Genomic DNA, 17,947 nt, shown 5'->3' with positions numbered 1-17,947 from the left:
CATTGAGTCGGTGATGCCATCCAACCATCTCATCCTCTGTCATCCCCTTCTTCTCCTGCCCTCAATCTTTCTCAGCATCAGGGTCTTTTCCAATGAGTCAGCTCTTTGCATCAGGTGGCCAAAGTATTGGAGTTTCAGCTTCAGCATCAGTCCTTCCAATGAACACCCAGGACTGATTTTCTTTAGGATGGACTGGTTGGATCTCCTGAAGTCCAAGGGACTCTCAAGAGTCTTCTCCAACACCACAGTTCAAAAGCATCAATTCTTCAGTGCTCAGCTTTCTTTGTGGTCCAACTCTGACATCCATAGATGACCACTGGAAAAACCATAGCTTTGACTGGATGGATCTTTGTTGGCAAAGTAATGTCTCTGCTTTTTAATATGCTTTTTAATTATGTCATAATTTTTTTTTCAAGGAAAGTGAAGTCGCTCAGTTGTGTCCGACTCTTTGTGACCCCATGGACTGTAGCTTACCACGCTCCTCTGTCCATGGGATTTTCCAGGCAAGAGTGCTGGAGTGGGTTGCCATTTCCTTCTCCAGAGGATCTTCCCAACCCAGGGATTGAACCTGGGTCTCCTGCATTGTAGGCAGACACTTTACCGTCCAAGCCACGAGGGAAGTCAAGCACCTTCAAGGAGCAAGCACCTTTTAAGTCATAGCTGAGGTCACCATCTGCAGTGATTTTGGAGCCCAAAAATATAAAGTCTCTCACTGTTTCCACTGTTTCCCCATCTATTTCCCATGAAGGGATGGGACTGGATACCATCATCTTAGTATTCTGAATGTTGAGCTTTAAGCCAACTTTTTCACTCTCCTCTTTCACTTTCATCAAGAGGTTCTTTAGTTCCTCTTCACTCTCTGCCATAAGGGTGGTGTCATATGCATATCTGAGGTTATTGATATTTCTCCCGGCAATCTTGACTCCAGCTTGTGCTTCATCCAGCCCAACATTTCTCATGATGTACTCTGCATATAAGTTAAATAAGCAGGGTGACAATATACAGCCTTGACTTACTCCTTTTCCTATTTGGAACCAGTCTGTTGTTCCATGGCCAGTTCTAACTGCTGCTTCTTGACCTGCATACAGGTTTTTCAGGAGGCAGGTCAGGTGGTCTGGTATTCCCATCTCTTGAAGAATTTCCCACAAATTGTTGTGATCCACACAGTCAAAGGCTTTGGTGTAATCAATAAAGCAGAAGTAGATGTTTTTCTGGAATTCTCTTGCTTTTTCGATGATCCAACAGATGTTGGCAATTTGATCTCTGGTTCCTCTGCCTGTTCTAAATCCAGCTTGAACATCTGGAAGTTCACAGTTCAAGTACTGTTGAAGCCTGGCTTGGTGAATTTTGAGCATTACTTTGCTAGTGTGTGAGATGAGTGCAATTGTGCAGTAGTTTGAACATTCTTTGGCATTGCCTTTCTTTGGAATTGGAATGAAAACTGACCTTTTCCAATTAAATAAAGTGCCTAGCAGTTAATTTTCAAGACATTGTTGCAACCAATATTATTTCCATTCATTACAGCTATAGTAAGTGAAGTACACACGATTTTTGCAATGCTAATATAAATTACTGTAATGATTACAGCCAGCTTTGCTAGGAGGAGCCAGTCATTTACAATAACTTCTACAGGAGTTATGCAGATGAACAACCATGCAGGTGGAGGTGAGCACAGTTGCTGTGTTATTTCAGTTGTTCAATAAGCCAACATTTTTTAATTGGCAAGTTTCACATAAGAAGAGAAATCCCTGATCAGCCACAACAACCTTCTATCCAAGTCTTTCCCACCTCAGGGCCTGCGCACATGCAATTCATTCTGTCTGGGACCCTATTTCCTCGGCTCTTTTTAAAATAAGTCCTTCACCATCTGTTAGGATTGTGCTCATATTTCACCTCCTGGTGGGGAGGTGTTCATCTCTCCACCAGTCTCAGTAGGATGATTCTTTAACACTATCCTTGTTGTATATCTTTTTCTTTCTTGTTTTTGACCACACTTTGTGGCTTCCAGGCTCTTCGCTCCCCGATCAGGGATGGACCCTGCAGCTCCGCATGGAGTCCTAACCGCTGGACTGCTGGGCAGGTCCCTGTAATACTGCCCTTGTTTGTTCCCTCCCGGCACCAATCCCAGCATGGAATCATTTTATCTCCTAAGTACAAGATACTATTTCCTGCATACAGTGTAAGCCTGTTGAGGGCAGGACCTTGTTTAGCTTTTTTACTACTGTATATTGAATTTTATATACATATATATATAATTATATATAAATATATTGAGTGAATAGAATAAGTAAATGGAAATTGAGATGGAGGCACCAAAAATCCATTTTACAAGAGATTACACGAAGGGCTCATCTGAACAAACGGTCAACACAGAAACTGTAGGCATCTCAAAGGAACTGACTGCAGGCCATTAAGAAAGATCGCCAGCCCTGGGAAAGGAGCTTCCCTCTTCATGATTTTGGGACTCTGAGCCAGGCTGCTAAGGAGGAACAGCCAAGCCCAAGCTTCTCAGCCACCCCAGACATGGGAGTGAAGTCATCTTAGAAGTCCCAGCCCAGCCGGGCTCCCAGATGAATGTGGGAGTCACCTTAGCTGACACCGCGTGGAGCAGAGACCTGCGGACCTGCTGGGCCTGCCCAAGTCACACAAGCGTGCGCTGTTGTTTTAAGCCAGGGCACTGGCTACAGAGCCAGAGTCAACTGAAAACATGTGTTATCTTCTTCTGACTCTAAGCCTGATAATGTTATGGGTAATTCTTAGCATTTAATGTTTACTCTGGTCTGGGTATTATCTGCATGCTTTACATGCATCAGTTGTACTTACTCCTTACCACAGCCTTATAAGGTAGCTAATTATTACTCCTAATTGGAAGATGGGGAAAATGAGACTCCAAAAAGTTAAGGAACTTGCCCAAGGGAAAGTCAGCCAGTTCCTAAAACTTAAAATGTTAAGTGTTTCACACTCCAAATTCTCTGGTTGTAAATACTAGTTACAGCAGGGCTCCATTATTTAAACTCACAGAAAAGACAAATCCATATTTAAAATATGAATTCAAGTTGTTCTTCTAAACTGTACTTTCCTATTGCTTCCTGCTGTTCTGCACCATGCTGGCTAAGATGCACTGGGCACTTACACTGTGTCAGGGACCTAACATTCATTGCTTCATTTTGCCGCCTCCTCCCTCTCACTAGGTGTTTAACAACCGTTTTACAAACAAGGAACCTGAGACCCAAAGACCTTAATTAGCCTTCCTGGAGTCATAGAACTATTAACTGGAGCAGACACTTAGGTCTCGATATGCTTCTATATAAGTACATACATATGTAAAAGTATATGCATTTCAGCATTATATATTGAATATATATACACATTTATATATTTTTTCAACAGATATATCTATTAAAAAGATCTAGTTTTATTAAAAGCTTTTTATTTGATGCTGAACAGACTATGTTTCATGCATTAATTATCGATCATTTTATTTCAACGAGTGAAAACTTTTAGGTGTCACTTATTTTTGTTATCATAATATGCTTCAGACTAAGTTCTGGAACTGCTTTTATCTGGAGCACTTTTAAGATGTAGGAGAAGAATTTGGGAAAATAGCAACAAATAACTATGATCTCATTGTTACACAACTATTTCTGAGAATAATTTTTCAAACAGCCTAACTAAGAACGTCGGCCTTTTCCAGGAGGGATGAGGAGAGTCCTTGACGAGGACCGAGGGACCGGGCTCTGCTGTGGACTCTGATGTTGGGTCACTGCTGCCGGAACCTGGGCCCGTCTCTGAGAGCCCAGGGCCTGCGGCCGTTCATTTACAAAGCCAAGACGGCACCATCACGCTTGCACGCTTCCCCAAATCTGTGCGCAGGGCATGCTATCTGAGACGGCTTCTTCTTCAGTTTGACAGGTCAGGCCTTGGCAACACTTTTTCTATAAAAATTGTACAAAGTGTTCTCTGTAAAAATCTCAGAGCCTGACTCAGGGCAAGCACTCAACGTGTGTTAGCTGCCATCACCACCAACATCACCATCACCATCGCCACCATTATCATCACCATCGTCGTCAACACTTGTTTAAATGAATGCTCTGTTCTAGTTTTCTTCTTTGGTCTCCAAAAAGTTAGGGAGAGAGGTAATGCAGAAAAGACAGAAGGAAAAGTAAGTGAAGGAGGGAAGATGGAAGAGGAAGTGAAGCAGAAAAATATGGACTGAGTTGAAAACAAAGCTTTTACAATCAATTATACATTACGTAGTAAGCAGATTTTAGTTGGAACATTTTAAAGCTCATTCCAAAATATTTTGGGAATTTCCTAACAATCCAATTGCAGCATTATCTTTAAATAAAAGTTTAAATGAATAGAAGTAAAGCAAAATATGGTAGGGATATTCACCCTTAAAATCATACATTCCAAAACTAGGTAAAGTAGTATTTGACTCATATAAGACAGTTGTCCAGCAACCTTTAGTCTCAGTTGCATAAATAAAAACTAAGAATTAAGAACACATACACCAAAAAAAAAAAAAAAAAAAAAAAAACCTATCAGTCAAAATGGAAATGTTACAAAAGCCACACATTATTTATTCACTTCACTCAGAAAAGATGTTCTCAGATTTTCATGCATGGTCTAGCTACTCGTATTTTAAATTCAGTTTTATCAAACATAGTTTTCTAATTTCACAGCACAATACAAATTAGAAATAGCAAGTACCAGAGGCAATCTCCAAGGTTGAAAAACACTGCAAAAAAAGCACATGTATTTCTCAATGAACACAACTGCAATTTTTCAATGGAAAAATGTATGTTGACTAGACCTTTCATGGCCATTTCACAATGTAAACAAATATTGAGTCATCATGTCATACACCTGTGACTAATATAATGTCACATGTCAACTACACTCAATGAAAATATATAATTATATTTATATAATTCATATATGCATACATATGACAGTTCATTTTTGGTTCATGAAAAATTATTTCCAAATAAGAATGCTTTGCAGTGAACAAATATTAATGAATATGGTTATGTTATTTTGGTTGTTCAATGAGTCACCATTTTAAAATTTCACATAAAAAGAAATCCCTGGTCACATAGCCAAGGGGAACAAGATCTGGCAGCCCCTGCAGATTTCTGTGCAGCAACAACCTTCAGGAGCTAACACTGGCTGCCTCCTGATGAACATGCACAAACTCCCCAGCAACGCTGTGCCCACCGGGCCCAGCACCCCGTCATTGTCACCCACGGTCTGCCAGCACTGGTCATCAGTCTTTCAGTAGAGAATTTCTTGCCAAACATGAAACACAACCTAAGGGAGCCTCGTGTTTCAGGAAAAACAGGTGAGACTATTTCTTTGCAGATGCAGCAATTTCTGCACTCATGTACATTATCCACGTAAGTTTCCTACACACCTGAATTTGCAACCCTTGGGAAAGCAGTTTACTTATCACTGATAACAAAGACACTGATAGCTCACTGCTTTTCATTTCTTTTTTTTACTACTTCAAGTTCTCATCTTTAAAAGCAAAGCACATGGTCTAGATGACTAGCTTCATCAGAATTATTTGCCCTCAGGATTTATGAAGATTTAATAAAAGATATTGAACAGTATTTCTGTACTGTTAGCAAATGGGCAGTTTTTGTCCATTCATTACCCCATATGCTGTAGGAGGGCACATTCAGCAAAATACTGCTTAGATTTCATTGTAGGAAAAAGCTTGTCTCTGTATATGAAAATACAGGCTTTACTTGGTCAAGAAATAGAAATGATGTAATCCAACATATTTCCCTTGTTGTCTTAGCTTCTTGGACCAAGATAAGGGAAAAACATAAAAATAACTGCTATCTAGCCTGCTAAAATATATTTCCAAGGAAAGAATTTCTCAAGAGTATTAGTCACTGAGTGCAAAATACTGTATCTTCATGGGTTTCAATAAATTCTATTACTTGAAAGTTTCTTCCTACACAAAACTTGACATACTCAGTTTTCAATGTAAGCTCATTGAACTAGGGTCTTTCAAAAACTGCATTTCTAGTTTACTATTTCTGTGAAGATACACACTTCCTCATCCACACTTCCTGGAGCAGACTGTATTTCCTACAGATGGCTGTATCAACATCTGCCTCCCCGTCCACTTGCCACAGGTGGGCTCTGTGCTCCGGCCCACCTTGAACCATGCAGGGACGTGAATTCTCCTTCTAGTAGAGGTGAGGTGATATTTCTATGACTTCCGTTGCTAACTCACAAAGGCGGCACAGCTTGCAACCAGCACTCTCTCTGTGTCTCTGGATACATGTCTGGGGACTCCTGAGCCAGCATTTAAAAAGTCCGGCTCCCCTAAAGCTGCCTTGCTGAAAGGATCATGAAAACAATCAGCTTGGAAATGTACAGCCGTTCCAGCTCCCAGATGGTCCAGTCTTCCCAGACCGGCACAGACAGAAATATGGAAGCTGCTGTGACGTCACCAGTTCCAGCCACTGTTTGGCTACAATCTCAAGTCAAATCCACTTCCTGACCCACCAAAATGGTGAGAGAAAATGAATAATGAGCAATTGTTTCAAGCCACTGTGTTTGGGGATGATCAGTTACATAGCCCTAAGAAACTAAGACCCAACCACCAGAAATACACACTTCACGTTCCACAGCTTACCTCATTGATTTCAGTCCCATCAGCGTTGTTATACACAATTCGATAACCACTGATCCTTCTTGAAGTTGCATCCCAGGCTAATCGAGCACTGTTGGAGCCCACGTTGGAGATTCTCAGGTTTCTGGGGGGGCTTAAGGGTACTTCGCAGTAAATGAAATAAAAAAGAAATGAAATTTTAAATAACAAATACGTAAAAAGGACCCCCAAAACACAGCATCTTTGACTCCTAAACTACTGACATATGAAAATTTTCACTCAGATAATAACTTATAACCGAGAACATCAACAAATTAACAAAGAAAAAGTTTTCCTCATGAAGAATGAAGAGTAGCCACAGATTACACCTGCTTAGAAACAAATGAAGGGTAGGTGACTTTTCTGTGCCTTTCTTCTCCAGTCAAAGCTATTATTTCCTGCTGATATAAATGAACAACCCAATGAATCAAAACCCAGGAAATCTGAAATTAAATTTTAGCTATTGTACTCAACAACCATCTGGTCCTGGCGAAGTCACTCTGTTCCTCTGATCCACAATTTTCCATGTGGCGAGGGTTTCTTATCTGTCCTCTCCACTTGGGTGTCCATTAAGCATTTCCAACTCAGCATGTCCAAATCTGAATCACTGATTCCTGTCACCTCTCCCAATCTTCTCTCTCAACCTGTCCCTCTGAGGAAACGAAAACTCTATTTTTCCCATTGCTCAGGTCAAAAACCCTGGAGTCACCCGAGATTCAGGTTTCTAAATGTATCTCCCCTTCGCAGTGAAGTCTTCCATGATCACCTTACACAAAATAATCCTTCCACCTCAATTCTCCCTACCTCTCTCCCCTGATTCATTCTTTATTGCACATTTATCTCTCTCTTCCAATATACTGTCATCTCAAAGGATTACAGAATCGGATTTAACTCTGTTGCCATTTTTATCTCCAATAGAGTAAGTTTTCAGTAAGTATCTCTTGAATCAGGAGTGGAATCTTGCCCTGGATATAACCCACTAGCTTTGTGAGCCTAGATAAAAGTAAAGACTCCTGTGGCTTTAACAGTATAAAGAGGTATTGCTATTTCTGTACATCCTCACTACCAAGTCCATGGCTTTCTGTACTTCTTCGAGGGCCCCCTTCTGAATTAACAGGTTAAAATTTGTCAATAATCTTTGAGAGTTTTGTGAGCTTTTACAGGTTTACAATAAGCACAGTTGTTGAGATTCACTGCTTGCTTTCCAAGCGTGTGAGATGTAACACATCATCACATTAAATCCTAACATTAGACAGCAAGGATAACGTTATAATTAGCCCCATTACATGGATCATGAATCTGAGGTTACTTGGCCAAGGTCACAGTTAGTAGAAGCAGGAGAGCAGTTGGAATCTATAACACAGGCAATCGATCAATAGATTTGAGAGCCTAACCTAGGCAAGAAAGTGTGACAATAGTCAGCTGTCCCGAAAAGCACAATGCTTCCTCACTCTAAAGGCCAGCTCTGTCATTAATTCAAGGCAGACTGATTATACGGTAATAAAGAGCCTAGAGGCCTAGTGACTCTCACTACTTAAGCAGCCAGAAAGGAAGTGTAGGAGAGATGAAAGCAATGTGCTGTGCACACTTAGCTCTAAATTTTTCCAGGTTCAGTTAAACTCAGCAGTACAGTGGAACAAGGCCTAGCTTCCTCAGTGCACAAACAGGCCAGTCTCAGGCAGCCCGAACAGTATTTTTTTAGGCTTTTTTTTTTTTTTTTTTTTAATCAACTACTAATGGGAAAGAGTCATAGACACTTTTTAAAAGCACAAGGCATCTGCGTCTTGAAAATCTGCTTCAGGCACTTCACCCTTTCAGTAGCAGCCCCCGCCCTTCACAGGGACGGGTCCACAGCAGTCTTCCCGCGGACGGCGGGCCAGAAGTGGCTGTTCAGGGTGACCCTCGTCAGCGAGAACGGAGATCCTGCACCTGCAGTCAGTGGGGTTTGTGCTCCTATAAGACTAACGCCCTTGCTGATCTGCTAGGAGGCGGAGCTCAGGTGGGAATGCAAGTGATGGGCAGTGGCTGAAAATACAGATGAGGTTCACGCACTCACCTACCACTCGCCTCCTGCTGTATGGCCTGGGTGTTGGGGGCCCTTGTCTTACCAAAGACCCACATTAGTACTTAAATGAAAGCTTCATTAACTAAAAGAAACCTAAGGAGGAATTTTGCTTTTACAAAAAAAAAAAAAAACGCAAAAGGCAGAAAGAGCATTCAGTCTTTGCTTTGTAGCAAGTCATTATGGGGCCAGTGTGCACCCCAGGACCCAGGTAGCAGGAGCGGCCCCCCAAAGCTCCTTCCAGGGACTACGCTCAGCTTCTCAGCATCGGGCCACCGGAGCTTTGAACTGTGTCTCTGAGCACTTGTGCTTTATCTTGATTTGCTCTGTGCATCCATTAGCAATATGTATCCTAAAACTAACTGTTTCTTTGCTTTCTGTTATTCCAGCTTACAAAAGGTTACATAGGAGCACTCTACTTTTACATAGTGAGGGAAAACTGTAGAAAGAAATAGGTATTCTGAGTGAAAAAGAGATGGGTGGTTGGGAAAAGTTTACCTTCCAAATCAACAGAGTTCTCAAACTGACTTAAGTCAAGTGATATATTAGAGCATCCCTGATAGCTCAGCTGATAAAGAATCCGCCTGCAGTGCAAGAGATCCCGGTTTGATTCCTGGGTTGGGAAGATCCGCTAGAGAAGGGATAGGCTATCCACTCCTGCATTCTTGGGCATCCCTTGTGGCTCAGCTAGTAAAGAACCGCCCGCAATGCAGGAGACCTGGGTACGATCCCTGGGTTGGGAAGATCCCCTGGAGAAGGGAAAGGCTGCCCACTCCAGTATTCTGGCCTGGAGAATTCCGTGGACCGTATAGTCCATGGGGTCGCAAAGAGTTGGACACAACTGAGCGATTTTCACAAGTGATACATTAGATGCTTTCTGTCTTGACTTAATTTTCCTCTTTCTGTCTTGTGCTTGCCCAGTTTTGTTATTTGTTGTTTTAACTACATTGGTCTTTCTCTGAAGAGCAAGACAACACAGCCTTGGCTAATAAAAACTGGATGGAGGAGAAAACTCCCTTATCACTACATGTCTTTGCATGCTTCTCAAGTAGAATCTTCAAGACCGAAGCACTTGTAGACGCCATGCTATTCGCTTCCTCCCAGGTTCAGAGTGATGTGAGACACCCCATCTCCCTGCACTGTCTTCTTCAAACACCACGAAGAGACCCCTATTTTTAACGGTAGGTGACAAAGCATTGTGAGCTTCTCAGGGCAGCATTTTCTCTATCATATTTTCAAATAGATAAATATTTACAATTCCTAAAAAACATTATTATTACATTACCCAAATTAGGCTTGCCAATACAATTTTTTGGGCTTCCCTGGGGGCTCAGATGGTAAAGAATCCACATATAATGCAGAGACCCAGGTTTGATCGCTGGGCTGGGAAGATCCCCTGGAGAAGGGAATGGCAACCCATTCCAGTATTGTTGCCTGGAGAATCCCATGGACAGAGGAGCCTGGCGGGCTACAGTCCACGGGGTCACAAAGAGTCAGACACGACTGAGCGACTAATACTTTCATACGTTCATATCCAATTTTTACTCAATTAAAAAAGCTAATTATAATGATAATGGTCTGAGATATGAAGGACATCAAACATTTTTAGAAACAAGTATTAATTTTAATATGGGGGAAAGAACTATTGAGTAACTATGTGCTAATTACTTTCATCTGTATTATTGTGTTTAATCTTCTGTCAACCACATGCCATAAGATTACTGTTCCTCCTCTTACAGGTTCAGAAATGCTCCATCACTTGCCCGCTGTCACCCACCCACAATGTGACTTTGGCTGGGATTCGCATGTTGAAGACTCTGATCCCAAAGCCCACATTTCCCCCCACACTCTGCTCCAGCTCTGGGCTCTGACAGGGAGCCGCGGCGTCACTGAGAGCCCACCCCGCCCTGTCCCCATCTCTGCAGCCGCCTGTACCCCGCCTCCGCCAGGCCAGGAGCCCAGTCGACTCTCGGAGGAGCTCAGACCCTCCTGGGGACCGTGCACGCAAAGACTCCAGAACCCAATGCCTGCTGGCCTGACGCAGAGCTGAGGCGGCATCCAGCCCCGGGGAGCAGCTGCAAGGACAGGTGAGCCCGGCGGGGCGGCCGCACGGAGACCTCATCGGTCTGCGGGCCTGCGGGCTCGGACGCTCAGAATCCTGCCCGTGAGTGACGGGAAGCTGTGCAACTATCCCACTGTCATCACAGTGTAGTAATAACAGAAATAAAGCACAGAGTAAGTGAAATACACTTCAGCCGCCCTGAAACCATCCCCTTTCCCTGATCCACGGAAAAACTGTCTTCCATGAAACTGATCCCTGGTGCCAAAAAGTTGGGGACCACTAATCTGGAGGAGGCTAAAGTTCAATTCCAGAATCCATGTGACTCTTAGTAATGGCAAAACGGGAAGAAATGCCCCTTCCTTCCCCTAAATAAACTGTACACTGTCTCACATGACAATTAGCTCTTAAGAGGCTTCAGCCCAGACCAGTGTCTAACTCAGAACCCCACGCTCATCTGGGCTTTCACTACAGCCTTTCGTCCGGGTGGCGGAGCCGCTCACATGTTGTTTCTTGTCCTGTAACAGGGTCACTGGCTTCCTCTCCGAACATAGCGTACACTGTGACTGTGTATTCCGTGTTGGGCAACAACCCACCCAGCTCAATGTCTGTGTGGGTCTCTCCAATCTTCATCTGTAAAGAACACACATTATCAGGTCGCTTGCCAACATGCATTTTTCACACTGATCAGAGTACAACTGAATACAGGTGAGACTTTATGGACTAAGACTTCATCTCCTCACAACCCCTTCATCAAACAGGTTTCAAGTCATCCTTTTTTTTTCATTGTCTCGTGTTATTTTGTATTAGAAACAGATGCTGTGAAGCCAAATAAAACTGAATGTACTGTGCGTGCTCTTCTAGGATAACTCTTTACATCTGGACAAGTGGCAGCTGCAGCCAGAATAACAGTGTCAAATATTTGGTCCCCAGACGAGCGTGGGTGGAGATGAATCAGAAACGTCCTCTAGGAAGACGGTAAGGTCCAGGCCGCTCTGCTGGGAGCTGGACGCCCCGTGGGCATCCTTCACCGCTGCCCTAATTCTCGCCAGTCCTCTGACTGGAGGCCCAATTTTTGCTTCAAGTCCTATTAAACTGGACCAGTACTGAGGTCCCATTCAACAGAGGGGCCTGTCTATCTGGACTGCAAGCCCCTTCCAGGATTCCAAAGAGATCAACCCACTGGATCCCCAAATCGGCAATTCGCTTTTTGATTTCGGGGATATTTCTAACCCTGGGGGTCAGTCAAATAAGCCGACATTCTCAGTTGTGTGACAACTGTGTGACAAGGGTGGTTTTATTTCCGCTTTGGAAAGAAGAAAAATAACTCCATAGACTGTCCCCTCTCACACAATTGCCAGTGGTATGGTCAAATTAAAAACTTTAATTTAAAAATATCTCAGTGTATACAATATAAAGGTAGAGAAAATAACATAATCAACCCTGATGCATCCATCACTCAAATTTAATAGATATCAACATTTTGTCATATTGACTTCAGATCTTATTTGATACTAGATAGTCACATAAAACAACTTTCTCATTCTTTCTGTTCACCACTCTGCCCTAATGTTGAAGTGCATCTCACTGATACGTTTTTCTTTACTTCTACATAGGTGTGTAACATTAAAAAAAAAAAAAAAAAAGATGGTTGTACATGTTTAATGATGTGCATAAATGGACCATTCAACACAACATTTTTGGAATTTTTTTCTCTGGCAATATTAGGTTTCAAGATTTATCCATGTTGAAACACAGGGACAGAGTTGACATTATTTAATTCCCTTATGAGATTCTTTTATAAAAATATGCAGTTATTTTCCCTTCTATCAATGAACATGGCAGTTGCTTGCAATATTCTGTTCTGAGAATTGAGAAGTCCTTGAAGGACGTTTCTCTACAGTATATACCTTAAAAAGTGTGTATATCTTTAGCTTGATGAAATATTTAAGATTACTCTCCAAGGCAGCTGTACCAGTTGACACACCAGTGTATGAGAGTGATTCTGGGTCCCCACACGCTCATGGACAGGTAGCATTATCAGACTTTAAATTAAACCTGGTGAGGGCCTCTCTGGTGCTTCAGAGGTGAAGCGTCCACCTGCCAACACAGGAGACACGGGTTCGAGCCCTGATCCAGGAGGACCCCACGTGCCGCAGAGCGACTAAGCCCGCGCACCGCAACGACTGAACCTGTGCTCTGGGGCCCGCGCGCCACAACTGAACCTGTGCCGGAGAGCCCGCGTGCCACGACTGAACCTGTGCTGGAGAGCCCGCGCGCCACGACTGAACCTGTGCTGGAGAGCCCGCGCGCCACGACTGAACCTGTGCTCCGGAGCCCGCACACCGCAAACGACTGAACCTGTGCTCTGGGGCCCGCGCGCCACGACTGAACCTGTGCTCCGGAGCCCGCGCGCCACGACTGAACCTGTGCCGGAGAGCCCGCGCGCCACGACTGAACCTGTGCTCCGGAGCCCGCGCGCCACGACTGAACCTGTGCCGGAGAGCCCGCGCGCCACGACTGAACCTGTGCTGGAGAGCCCGCGCGCCACGACTGAACCTGTGCTGGAGAGCCCGCGCGCCACGACTGAACCTGTGCTCCGGGGCCCGCACACCGCAAACGACTGAACCTGTGCTCTGGGGCCCGCGCGCCACGACTGAACTGTGCTCCGGAGCCCGCGCGCCACGACTGAACCTGTGCCGGAGAGCCCGCGCGCCACGACTGAACCTGTGCTCCGGAGCCCGCGCGCCACGACTGAACCTGTGCTGGAGAGCCCGCGCGCCACGACTGAACCTGTGCTGGAGAGCCCGCGCGCCACGACTGAACCTGTGCTCCGGAGCCCGCACACCGCAAACGACTGAACCTGTGCTCTGGGGCCCGCGCGCCACGACTGAACTGTGCTCCGGAGCCCGCGCGCCGCAAACGGCCGCAGGCTGAACGCCGAGAGCCCTGCTCCACGACAGGAACCTCCTCAAGAGCAGCGCGCAGCGCCACTGGAGAGCGGCCCCCGCAGCCGTGAAGATCCACCACAACAGCAAAGAAAAGGCTGGGCTAAATCCCCACGGACAGAGAAGCCTGGCGGGCTAGCCATCGGGTTGCAAGTCGGACACGACCGAGCACAGCGCCGCACAGGCTTCCCTGTGGCTCAGACGGTAAAGAATTCGCCTGCAGGGCGGGAGACCTGGGTTCGATTCTTGGGTCAGGAAGAGCCCCTGGAGACGGGACAGGATGCCCACTCCAGTATTCCTGCCTGGAGAAGCCCATGGACAGAGGAGCCTGGCGGGCTCCAGTCCACGGGTCGCAGAGTCAGACACGACTGAGCGACCAAGTACAGCACATAACAACAACGTACTGCATGTGACCTGGTAGTCCTTTTATTTTCTTCTTTCCTGGTAAAGCGGACTGTCATTTTAGCACGATTTTTAAGTTTCCCTTCCACCAGAAAATTCAGATCAACACTAAATCCAAGTGGCCAAAACCTTCTAAGCCTCGGAAATGAAAGAATACACGTCACCCAGATTCTATTCTTGACGCTAGAATCACCATATTCTTGGCCTAAAGAATTCTGTCATGAGGCAGGTTTTAGAGAACATTAAAGCGCCGAGTTCTGCACCCCGTCTCATATACGCTCCACCTGCCTAGTCAACACTCGAGCAGTCACGGCCGTCTCCTCTCTCTTCCGTGCATAGCTACACTGCAGTGGTTGTTCCCTATAAGTTAAAAATGAGGACTAAAAGCTATGATTCAAAGAGTCAGCATTAAAAATGGGAGAAATGCAAAAAAATCTACATCCATCAGATACACTTCTCTGCTGTTTAGTTGCTAAGTCGTGTCCGACTCTGTCACAGCCCCATGGACTGTAGCCCACCAGGCTCCCCCGTCCATGGGATTCTCCAGGCAGGAACACTGGAGGGGGTTGCCATGTCCTTCTCTAAGGGATCGTCCTGACCCAGGGATCAAACACTCATCTCCTGCACTGGCAGGTGGATTCTTTATCACTGAGTCACCTGGGAAACCCATATTTCTCTATATCTCTCAAATTAGTAAAACAAATTTTTTAAAGTCAGTGTACATAAGGCTATCACAATCATTTGTGAACTGCATAGAGCAATACAAATTATATATAAAATTTCTTTAGACTAATGTGGTAATACCTAGTATAAGCCTTAATAATTTGCATAATCTTTGCAAAAAGAAACTTCACTTTTAGGAATTTATCCTAAGGGAATAATCAGATAACCATACAAATTTATATGCTAAAAGTAGTCCCAAAAGTATACTTATATAGCAAATTTTTTTTTTTTTTCCTTTTGGCCTGGATGTGGGATCTCCCAACCAGAGTTTGAACCTGGACCCTGGAAGTAAAAGCACAAGTCTTAACCACTGGACCTCCAGGGAATTCTTTTATATAGCAAATTATCCAAGTGCCCTAATTAACATGAGATTAATTAAACATGTACTGGTACAAACCAACAATGGGATAGTATAAAGTTGTTTAAATTACTTTGTAAAATATGATTTAATGGTATCAAAGATATTCACAACAAGCAAAAGAAAAATTATAAGGAAAACTACAAAACCATTCCCATTGGTTGTGTTAAAAATGCGTTGAAAAAGACTGTTAACTAAATGTTAACAATGGTTACCTCTAGGTGGTGGGCTTACAAGTGATTATTTTCTTTGGCTAATGTGACTTTTCTAAATTTTATACATTACATTTGTATATTAAAAAAAACCAAAGCAAAAAAAACCCAATGCTAAGGAAGCCAAAGATTCTAGGATTCTAGCAGGCAGCAGGCAGTTACCTCTTTTTCATCCCCGGCCAGGCCCTCCGTGAGGGGAGCGTAGAGGATCAGGTACCCGGACGCTCCGGGCACGGGGTTCCATCGCACCCTCAGACTGTCCTCAGTCACGTCGTACAGTTCAAGGTCGGAAGCTACAGGTAAAGAAACTGCAAGGGGAGACGTGTTAATGGTCAGCCATTTATCAACGTGTTTTCTCATCTCAGGGTGTCTACAGCTCAGGCTCTACAAGTGAACGTCGTCTTCAATCACATGATATCCCTTATATACAGGCTCTGCAGTTTGCAGAGCTGGAGGACAAACTGCTGGCTGCCGGTGGGGCAGGCCGGGGAAGGGCAGTCGGGGAGTGTGGGGCCCACATGCACACTCAGCTGTGTTTAAAATGGGTGACCAGTGCCGACCTCCTGGCAGCACAGGGAAGGCTGCTCAGCGTTACAGGAGCCTGGACCGGAGGGGAGTGGAAGCCAGAATGGAGAGGTTGCATGCATGGCCAAGTCCCTCTGCTGTCCTCCTGAAACTATCACAACACTATCCTTGAGTCTGTTCACACAGCCACATAAGCCCTTTGGGGAAAGGTAAATACAACGAATGTTTAAAAGCAGAAGTGACATTTTTTAGTTTCTTATGTCTTATTATAGCAATGGTCACATTCCTCTGGGGCCAGTCAAGAGCAGGGAGACTCTTCTGACCACCGTTCTACGCCCCTTACCAAGCACAGCGTCTGACCCACGGCAGCCACTAAAACTAGCTGCTGGGTCACCTCCTAAGTGACAGAATAGGCGGCTGGCTGAACAGATACATGAATGAACAAACACCCATCAACACAATCAGAGAGAGTGAGGAGAGTGATTGTCGGTAACAACAGGGTTTGAGACAAATAGAATAATCAAGAAATAAGACTGGCCATACTGGAGAAGTAGGGAGAAAGGGATTAAGGATAAACTGCAAGTGCCCAGCTTAAAAGATGACAGCAAAAACTATGAAACATTGTTTTCAAAATCAACTGCAGGTCCTGCTAGATCCCCCGCACACTGTCAGATCCGGACTCTGCCCACAGGTGCCACTGGCGTGCCTGTAGCACTTCATGGCACAAGCTGGTTTGCAAGTTCTTGGTCTGCATTCTCTCCCTGGCTAGACTAGAACTTCCTCAAGGGCTGAAATTGCTGCAAAAACATTTCTGCAAAGCAAGAGTATTACAATGCTATGTGGCAGCCTGGATGGCAGGGAAGTTTGAGGGGGTGATAGATATATGTGTGGGTTGAGAAGATCCCCTGGAGAAGGAAAGGACAACCCACTCCAGGATTCTTGCCTGGGAAATCCCAAGGACAGAGGAGCCTGGCGGGCTACAGTTCATGGGGTTGCAAAGAGTTGGGCATGACTTAGCGACTCAACCCACCACCAACCAGGATACATGTATATGTGTGGCCGAGTCCCTTTACTGTCCACCTGAATCTATCACAACATCGTTAATTGGCTACACTCCAATATAAAATAAAAAGTTAAAAAAAGCAGGACTGTTAACACTTGTCTTACTGTTTTCAGGAATAAATCCAATAATGTGTTGGACGTGGAATGTGGTTGTCACAATGCCTGGTACCTTGTTATTGGAGTTGTTTACATTGCTATGTTCTATCAGAGACAGACCAATTCTGCATACTGACTGGCATGTACTCGGAATTCAATTAATGTTGAAAATAACTAAATGAGTGTGCGATCAAGTTTCTCAAGATAATCTTTTCCCAGGATTCTCTGAATGTGTGTGCATGTGTGTATGTTTGTGATCGTGGTCTTTCCCAGGTAAGGAATGACTGACTAGTATTCATAAATTTTAATTACAGTGATATTCCAATGAAAACAGATGTAACATATTTCCCCAGTCTTCTACTGAGCAGGAGAGCTAGAGCTTCTTCTCTACTTCTGATAAACTCAAGCCCAGTGCTTAGTTTATAATAGGCATTCACTAAATATTTGTTCATTACATGAGTAAATGCATTCTGCACTCTTCATCACTAAGGTTTCTCTCTCCTAAACATACCCGAGTTTTATAATATCCCTCCCGACGTATGGCACCTGCGAACACAGCATGGCCCGGTACTCTGTAAGCACAGCCAGGCCGCCTGAACAACGCTCTGCAGAATCAGAAGAGGGTACAGAATTCAATACACACGTGTGGTTTCGGTTCCCCGCAGGCCTTCGCTAGCTGTGTGAGCATATATTGCAAAGACTGCTATCTGGTATTCAGTTAGAGACATCAGGTTTCTTAGCACCGTGGAAGATACGCGTCCGTCCACCACCACCTGTTTAAAGCACAGTTCGAGGAATGAGAAACTGGAATTTCTCACATGCAAACTGAA

General features: G+C 44.4%; 1 protein-coding gene across 6 annotated transcripts in view; it reads right to left on the bottom strand.

Annotated features, from left to right (window-relative positions):
* Window positions 1–17,947, bottom strand: part of COL14A1 (collagen type XIV alpha 1 chain) — a 224,796-nt gene that overhangs the window by 137,593 nt on the left and 69,256 nt on the right. For all 6 annotated transcript variants that reach the window (XM_061123880.1, XM_061123879.1, XM_061123883.1 and 3 more), the window contains exons 11-14: window positions 17,761–17,890; window positions 15,597–15,742; window positions 11,295–11,424; window positions 6,656–6,795 (exon numbers count right to left, since the gene is read on the bottom strand). In XM_061123880.1, coding sequence (XP_060979863.1) covers window positions 6,656–6,795; window positions 11,295–11,424; window positions 15,597–15,742; window positions 17,761–17,890 — 546 coding nt within the window. The remainder of the gene's footprint in view (window positions 1–6,655; window positions 6,796–11,294; window positions 11,425–15,596; window positions 15,743–17,760; window positions 17,891–17,947) is intronic.

Source organism: Dama dama, chromosome 21 (genome assembly GCF_033118175.1).
Source record: "Dama dama isolate Ldn47 chromosome 21, ASM3311817v1, whole genome shotgun sequence".
NCBI lineage: Eukaryota > Metazoa > Chordata > Mammalia > Artiodactyla > Cervidae > Dama > Dama dama.
Note: the sequence above shows the minus strand (reverse complement) of the source record. Positions and strands in the feature narration are given on the sequence as shown.